The sequence below is a fragment of the Mizuhopecten yessoensis genome, unplaced genomic scaffold (assembly GCF_002113885.1).
Source record: "Mizuhopecten yessoensis strain PY_sf001 unplaced genomic scaffold, ASM211388v2 scaffold5459, whole genome shotgun sequence".
Classification (NCBI taxonomy): domain Eukaryota; kingdom Metazoa; phylum Mollusca; class Bivalvia; order Pectinida; family Pectinidae; genus Mizuhopecten; species Mizuhopecten yessoensis.
The window spans coordinates 304,850-313,440 of record NW_018406060.1 but is presented as its reverse complement, the minus strand read 5'-3'; the positions used below and the strand labels follow the sequence as shown (position 1 = coordinate 313,440).

At 35.6% G+C, this 8,591-nt stretch overlaps 1 protein-coding gene across 1 annotated transcript in view; it reads left to right on the top strand.

Annotated features, from left to right (window-relative positions):
• LOC110450695 (ATP synthase subunit b, mitochondrial-like) overlaps nt 1-8,192 on the top strand; it is a 12,441-nt gene extending 4,249 nt beyond the window's left edge. The window contains exons 3-8 of the mRNA XM_021498327.1: nt 1,283-1,551; nt 3,640-3,809; nt 5,067-5,192; nt 6,088-6,165; nt 7,113-7,214; nt 7,887-8,192. Of these exons, the coding sequence (XP_021354002.1) occupies nt 1,283-1,551; nt 3,640-3,809; nt 5,067-5,192; nt 6,088-6,165; nt 7,113-7,214; nt 7,887-7,955 (814 nt within the window). The 3' untranslated portion in view covers nt 7,956-8,192. The remainder of the gene's footprint in view (nt 1-1,282; nt 1,552-3,639; nt 3,810-5,066; nt 5,193-6,087; nt 6,166-7,112; nt 7,215-7,886) is intronic.
• The last annotated feature ends 399 nt before the right edge of the window (nt 8,193-8,591 follow it).

The following is an 8,591-nucleotide window of genomic DNA, read 5'->3' as shown; positions in this document are numbered from 1 at the left end:
GGGGAATACAAAATAATTGGGTCTAAATGCGTTCTCTGGCCTTCCAAAAGTTATATCACGGCAATATGATGGTCGAGTCCTGCTTGCAATGTCCAGTTTTGACCACTAAAATCTTGGGGAAGCCCCGCGTAAATTTAGCGCAAATCTATTTATATATATGTCACATGGTTGTTTCGAAAGTTAGGTAGTGAAGATAACAACAATAGCAAGCCGTCATGTGCCATGTCGGACTCAACTAGCGGACAAGAAAGCAATACTATTCGTAAATAATTGTTATCAAAGGTCATGTATGATGCAAGTGTAGTATTCCTACCTATATGTTGTTATTATATATAACAGTATTGATACCTCGTGCCTGTCATGACTTTTGCATGCATCTTTTTCTTATGCCGCGATGTTTACATTTGGCCTTGTTGATGACGCGCGTGTGGTAAAATTACATCACTGATCTGGGTCAATTGAGAGTTTTAGACTGTCAGGTGACGATTTAGGATTTCTTTGATATAATTATAATTTTTACTCTTAGAGAGTGAATTTCAGCAAATTTTGTAATGGTATATTTCATAAGAAGGTATTTTAAACATGTGTATGCCATTTTAGCAAATATGACATTTTTTTCCCCGACCAGCCCCTATTATTTGGACTTTTCTACGACATAAAATATACAACATGTACATACAGGGATCATTAATCTAGACCTGATTCACTACCGTTTATGGGTAGTTTCCCCTACAGAAGAACATTCCTGTTCTTTGAAATTCTCCCTATATGTGCTTCAAAATTCCCCTTTCAAGAAGAAAATAGTGTTTTTTCTTCAAAATATTTCCATTAAATGTTTTCTAAAGTTCAACAGTTAAAGTGCATATATACATTTTCTTCACATAATTTATACAAAAATTCTACAATTTTGAGCTTATTTTTTTTTTTTATAAATTGCCATATACTGCACAAATGTATGTCGGACAAAACATTTGTCTTTTGCCTCATGGCGCTAGAGCCTTGTATCAAAATATTAAATTTCCCCCCAAATCTGAAAAAGAGTCGATTCCCCTAAAAAAACTACATTGATCCCTGTGTTAGCTCTGTGATAATTAGGTAGCTGATGATGATGAAAATATTTAGGCTTGCTAGGATCAATATTTATTTTATTTATTTATTCATTTATTGTGAAACATTCATGGCGTATTGTGACACCTACAGTATGTACCGTATGAAGAGTGCTTCAATTTAGTAGTAACTGATACATTTTTTGTTGTGAAATGTTTTTGATTTGTTTTTCCAGATGCGAGGTGGAACAGAAAGCCAATATGGAAACGGGGGATTTTGGTAGGCCCGGTTTGCTAACTAGACCAAACGCCGCTCGGCCACCAATACCGTCATTAGATGAAAGGATGGCCACCTGGAAGGAAGTCAGTGACATATTCTATGGGCCTGAAAGAGACCTCAAAAACTTTCCTTCTCCTAAACAGCAGGTTGATGCACCCGGGATTCGGTTCGGATTTGTCCCAGAGTCATTCTTCGAGTTTCTCTACACAAAAACAGGAATCATGGGTGTGTATGGCATTTCATGCAACCTACACTGAATTGAAAAAGAAATGCAATCACTGGAAATCATTTGATTTTATTGATTATTGATCTTTTATTTTATTCAGTTTTGCATTAGGGATCCTTTCTGATTATGACTGTGGAGCTTTCAATAAATCACATGTATAACTTAGATGCCCATGATGACTGTTCCAAATTAAAGCCAATTAGAACCATGACGTCCTCCTGCAGACAGAATAATACATTGATTCAAAAGTCACACTCAGAAAGCCCAGAAAAAAAAATGTTTCCAATAACATGTTTGATTTTTAAGCTGCTCTTGGCGAGAGCCGAGCAGCTTATTAATTCTGTCCAGAGAACGAAATGACAGACCCACTTCCGTTCGGGGTGCGTGCGAATAATTCAGTATTGCATGCTTCCGCTATATAGTTTCGTTATCGTAAATAGAAAGTAGAATCTCTGACACTCACCTGTGGGTTACATAAAGTCTTCTGATACTCTTCTCCAAATAATAATCCATACTTTAAATAATTGCTGAAAACAAAATGTTTATCTCCGGTGCATTCTACTAGTGTTGTGGTGGTGAAATTCGTACACTAGGTTTGAGCGTTTTAGCAACTCGGATTGCGGTCTGGGGAGTGTTACGCGTGTGAAACACATATGATTCGAGAAAGCACATGTGAAGACTGTCAAGCATTGATGCTGTCTGTAGAAGGAAGAAGTAAATATATAAACTTATAAACCGTATGAGTGATGAAGTATAAACTCTATTTTGATGTTTGAAACGGCAACGTATATATGCCATATCGTGCTTAGGTTGATAACGGTAGACTAATGGCTCCGAGACGAGACGATATGTGAACTGTGTATGCTTATCAAACATTTTTGTAACACAGCATGCTATTTACAATGTCTCTTTTCTCCATGCATGTTTTCCCACTACTGTTAATTATGCTTCATTTCACAAGCAAAAAATGCACCTATTCTTTATTATCCATTCACCGATTGCCATTCTGCACGTAAACGCTCATGTCACATCATTGAAGGATGCTAATTAATGAAAATTACAACAATGCGTCACACTTAAAGAGGGTGAAAAAAGAGGAGAGGGAGAAATGTTTTTAAGGCATCATTTAAGAGGTGATTGATTTTGAAAATCCTAAACGCAACATCATCAGATGACCTGATTTTCAATTAGCAGAATACAGAACACATATCTGAGGTATTATAATAGATTTTTATGCTCAACGTGTCACTGAAGCAATTAAATTTAAAGTGGTGAGCGGCTGTAATGTCACACTGACATAATTCTAGTTTTTATATAGAGTAGGTAGGTAAGTAGGTAGCAAGTTTTTTTTTTAAATTTGATGTTGTTTATATATATATAGGAGAGTGGTCTTGACTTTTTTGAAAAAAATTGCCTTCAAAAGTTTAGGGAAGGCACAAAAAAATCAGGGTCGGTAGGGTTAATGGAAACACCATATATTTTTGTTTAGCCTAAACTGTCTTGCACATCCTCCATACTCCAGGGGTTACATTCACTTTCACTCTCTGCACCCCTGGAATATGTCATAGCAAAATTGAAGGTACGCAGCTAGCTATTTGATTAGTCTTGGATGGGGGAAAAAAACCTGACCAATCACTTAGGCTGATATACCTGTCCTTTGAAGATTTAGGGGAGGAGCGACATCCAACTTCGAGGACTGTCAATTTAACCGTTACACGAGCGACATATTCTTTTAATGTACATCAAAGGATCAAACAAGTCTTCTGTCTTATCAAATAGGTAGTGCGCAATGAGCCTTCAATTTTGCTATGGCATATTCCAGGGTGCAAAGAGTGTAATGAGCATAATCCCTGTAGTATCGAGGGTGCTCCTTGCCTAATCATCATGATTTCTCCTATTTTAAGTATAAATCAACATAAAAACGGGCAAGGACTTTCTGAAGTCGACAGATCTTTCCATTGCACCTTTTAATTATGTAATAAAGATACCCTGTGAGATCAAGTTGCTAAACTCATTTGGAGTCCTATAACAACCAACCATTTGCTGTCTCATCTGAAGACTTCATAGCATTTTGTTTCTATTTTCAGGTCCATATTTATTGCTGTTTGGCACTCCAGCATACATGTTTTCCAAAGAAATCATGTCGCCTGATTATGAAGTTGCAGAGCTTCTCATTGTTTTAATTCCTGGATATTTCCTCATCACTAAGATAAACGAAGGCAACAGAGTCGTAGATTTCGTTAAAGCTAAACGTGAGGTAAGCAAATACAGTGTTGTTGTTTTGTGTGTCTGGTTTTACAGCTTATTACAGGCTGCTAGCTATAGACCAAGTAAAAATGTTCTTTATTATCCCAAAATGAAGAGTATCTTCCCAATTTCAATAAAAATACTGTTTTTCCCAATTTAGGTAGGAAAAACACTGCAATATACTACAGTTTTCATCATAATATTTCCAATTTTTAAAAATGAGCTAATTTATTATTGCCTCCCAACGAAAGTTCCAGGGATATCGGATTCCACCCGTACATATCTACCATATGTTGCACTCTTTGTCATTGCTCTAGCAACTTCATTTCTCTACAGAATTTCATTTAACTTTTTGCAAGTGTTTCGTATGACAATGCCTTGAACAAGTTCACGTTTCAGATTTCTACGTTGAAAGGTCAAGGTGACTTACATTTTTTTTAGAAAATCTTTGTCATCGCTCTAGCCACTTCATTCCTCAACGGAATTTCATGAAACTCCTACATATATACACATTGAATGTGTGAATGTGAGGGGATTTGTATCACTTGTGATGCCTTGTTTATATAATGACATGGTGCAATGTGTTGCCAGCTATCAAATTCAATCTCAACTGAACTGAAAGGCTAGCCATTGTGGCATTCATTTTAATCTTTCATACATCTAAAACTTTTCATATATTTGACATAAGAGACCAAGGTATCTTTGTTTGCCTCCTCATAAGTTCCCTAACCCTTACAGCTATGGGGAGCTGAGCAGGGTCCGGTACTGGTTGTTGTAGACAACTTTCAAAAATGATGCTTCAAGTACATCATTGTACCTGAAAAAGCTGTGTGAAGTCATATGTCAGTGATTTAAAGGCTAATAAATTAAGTTTCTTCATATTAAGTATAACAGATCCCAACATGGGGTAACACAAAGGGGTGAAAGTTAAATAGGGTAAATATAATTATAGATTTTGAGAAACAAAGTGTCTCTTCAAAAACTGTTGGATTATAGTGGGACAACTGGATTTGTGGAGGCTGGATAAAAGGGAGACAACTGGGTTAACAGGATTCAACATTAACAGTAGCTATAGCCCTCTATAGTAGTCTGCCGAGACTAGTAGATTTTGAACTAGTGAATCAGTAAACATTACAGGTCCTGTGGAATGGCATTGTAAAAAATATGTTTCCACAAAATAGCTCATGGTGTTTTTTAGCATAATGTGATCAGGAGCGACATTTTCCCCCCCAAGACTTGTCAATTCAACTTTGGATTTATTTCATAGGAATTGGATGAATATTGGTACAAGCCAATGGTTGACTTGGCTAAAAACACTGATGTGGCAATTGAGGGGGCAAAAACAGCCATATACCAGCAAGAGGCACTGGAATATATGTTTGATGCTAAAAAGGTAAGGTTTAACGCTTATGGTTTTGGAAAGAAAAATCTTAACTGTATCATACATGTATGCATTGATATGCTTTTTAGGAAAGAGTGTACGTATTATACCGTATACTTGGAAAAGTTTTGCCACAGTTTAATTTTCCGACTTTTTTGCCCACCGTAACTTGCGAGGGTTAAAAATGTCTCAAAGTAGCTGCCAAAATTCTGAAATATTATGCTTTTGTGGGGTTTTTTTTATCTTAAAATTGTAAAAAAAAATAACAAAAAAAACCCTGGCTGCTTCAATAAGATAATCACGATTTGCTTTCGTCTGACAGTCTTAGAAAAAATGTGAAAGATTTCATTTCCATATGTATGTGACTACCTTGGAATTATTATGTTCTAATGTTTTCCATTCCATAGATAAATCATTAACATGCACAATCTTACAAAAGGAAGTGGTGCTGTGGTCACTATGTCAGACCCAATACTACTCTAGACTTCTTACTAGACAAAGGGTTTGTTGTTATATCAAGTACCAAGGCCATCGATCTATCTGGAGCCAAATTTTATTTTTTTGAAATGAAATGAAATATTTTCCTGCCAGATGACTTTTTTTCCTCAAAATATCTGGCCTGAGAAACCAAAATTGATTTTGTATACATTTATATAGTATAGTACTAGAGGCAACTGGGAAGGCATATATTTATGGATATTCATCTGGAGTATTTGAATCAAACTTTTGATTTAAAAATACAGTTTTGATCCTGATTTGTTGAAATTATACAGATACAATGTATTGATTGTGATTATGCCTCTTCAGTGTTGTATATATACATGTATGTCATTGTCTGCTTTGTTTGATGTTATGTATTTGTGTGTATTTTAAAACAGTTTTAAAGATTTTTGTCGGGTTGTTGCAGGAGAATGTGGGCCTACAGCTTGAAATTGAATACAGACAGAGACTGCAGTCATTGTATGATCAAGCGAGGCGAAAACTGGTCAGTATATGTATTTCTATACTTAACAGAGACCACAGTATTTCATTAATTGTAGGTACTGGTATTGGATGATAGTCTTGTAAAGGTACTAATACAATCTATCCTATACAACCATGAAACCCAATCTGTAGGTCTAATTAATAACTTTTATCTGGTTTTCGATCTGATTGTAAATGTGGAAGTTAATTAAGGTCTTTTAACTCATTCACCCCTGAAGACACATTTGAACTCTTCCAATTCAGAGGTTGGAATAGTTCATTATGAAATTTCAGGGGTGAATGAGTTAAATTATACTACTCTCTTGACTTTCCTTCAATGCATAGGGAAAAATCAGAATTCAGTTTGGCAGTGATCATGTGTTAGGATATGAGAATCAGTTAAATTTAACAATGTTGGATTGTATATTGTGTGCAGATACAAACTAGTCAACCATATGCAGATGGTGGGGATTAAAAGAGTGTTATCATATCTACAAATGCAGGGATAAATAGAGTCTATTATATATAGGAAAATAAAATAAAATGTGGACTTGATAAATGACCCATGCACATTTAAAAGAGGAGAAAGTATGTATTGAGACTACTGGGTGTCGGTCAGGTAATTGTGATACATGTACCTGACATTATAAATTTGAAAAGAAAAACAACCTATTACCAGCTATGGTCATTTAAGGATAACTACAAGCCAGGTTTTGGTGATGAAGGAAAACTGGAGTACCTGGAAAAAAACCAATGACCTGTGGAAATTACCTGGTGACAGCCACAGTTGTAGGCTTCAAACCCGCAACCAACTGATGGAGGGCCAGTAATTGTGGACGGTCAGATGCCTTAATTACCACTTGGCCGCCACGGCTCCCTTAATCCATAGGAAAACCCCATAAACCAATCAGAGTTATATATATAGCATTTAAGGTTGCGTGATTGATAAACTTCCTTGTAATTTTGTAGGATTACCAGGTGGCCAATGTGAACGCTAGGAAGAACTTTGAGCAGGGACACATGGCAAGATGGATCAACAAGGCTGTGTACAGTAGCGTCACTCCACAACTGGTACGTCACAGCTAAATTTCCTTTCTTAAAAAGTTTAATCATTTAGTAAAAATTATCATATTTCTCTGTGATGTCTTGGGTTTTTGAATCTAGCAAAAAACATACCTGTGATTTGTTTTCCTTAGATTGAATATAAAGTATTAATCTCTGGCATTTAATGTTTATTTTTGACCAAAATTTTAACTAGTGCAACATGAAACTTGAGATCAACATAACTGCCTGTGTTACATAGGTCAATCTTTGACTTAAATAGACCTGCATTTACTGTCCAATTAAGATGATCTATTGGCAATTTCAGAAGCTAACTGTATACCAGGATGTTTTTCGACAGTTTATTTTATGCCTTTTTCGTCCTTTGTTATGAAGGCAAATACAACATGCTGTACATAAGAATAACATGTTAAGATGATCTATTGGCAATTTCAGAAGCTAACTGTATACCAGGATGTTTTTCGACAGTTTATTTTATGCCTTTTTCGTCCTTTGTGATGAAGGCAAATACAACATACTGTACATAAGAATAACATGTTAAGGGCGAAATTAACACTGCACGAAAATGGATTCTTCAAGTGAAGGGCAAAAATTTTCTCTTGGCGAAAATGCAGTAATGCAGTATAAAGTAATTCTTTTACATGTAAATGATTATCAACTGAAAAATATTGTATGTTGCAGGAGAAACAGATAATGGACGGTTGTTTGGCCAATCTCCGTGAACTGTCAAAAACATTCAAAGCTACATAATAGCTGGAGAAAGACACTAGAACAATATAGTGGGCAGGAGATGATGTGTTTCATCTCAGGGACATCGTAAAACTGTTCTCAAACTCTGCAACATGCATTTGTGTGGAATAACAGTGGAGAGAAAAGGGTGAAACTAGAGTGATAAAATACTGGTCTGGCTTGATAAAGAACCAGTGCTGTGCTGTTGTCCGTATTTAGAAGGTCATTTTTGAAATTAAAATATTCTTATGAAAAAAAGTTGTGTCATTATTTAACTCAAATGTGTGCCAAATTTTATAGAGAAAAAAAAATGGACAAATATCATTCGCCTTTATGATGATTATACGTGTATACTGATGATTCAGAGTATTGAGTTTTGCTTTATTAGATCTGGTGTTATCAATTACAAAAAAAATTTGAGAAGACCAAACACCTAGATATCTTATATTTAGTAAAGGTGACCTACCAACACTAGCAAATAGGAGACATCAAGGTGACATGATCAAAATGTACAAAATTGTAAACAATATAAGACGGAGGGATGCCCATGTACTTTGTTAATTTTGGAGTGATGGTTCAATCAGAAACGGTACAAGAGGAAACTCAAAAACAATATTACTGTGTTAGTCAACAGCATCCACCCCGAGGTAAAAACTA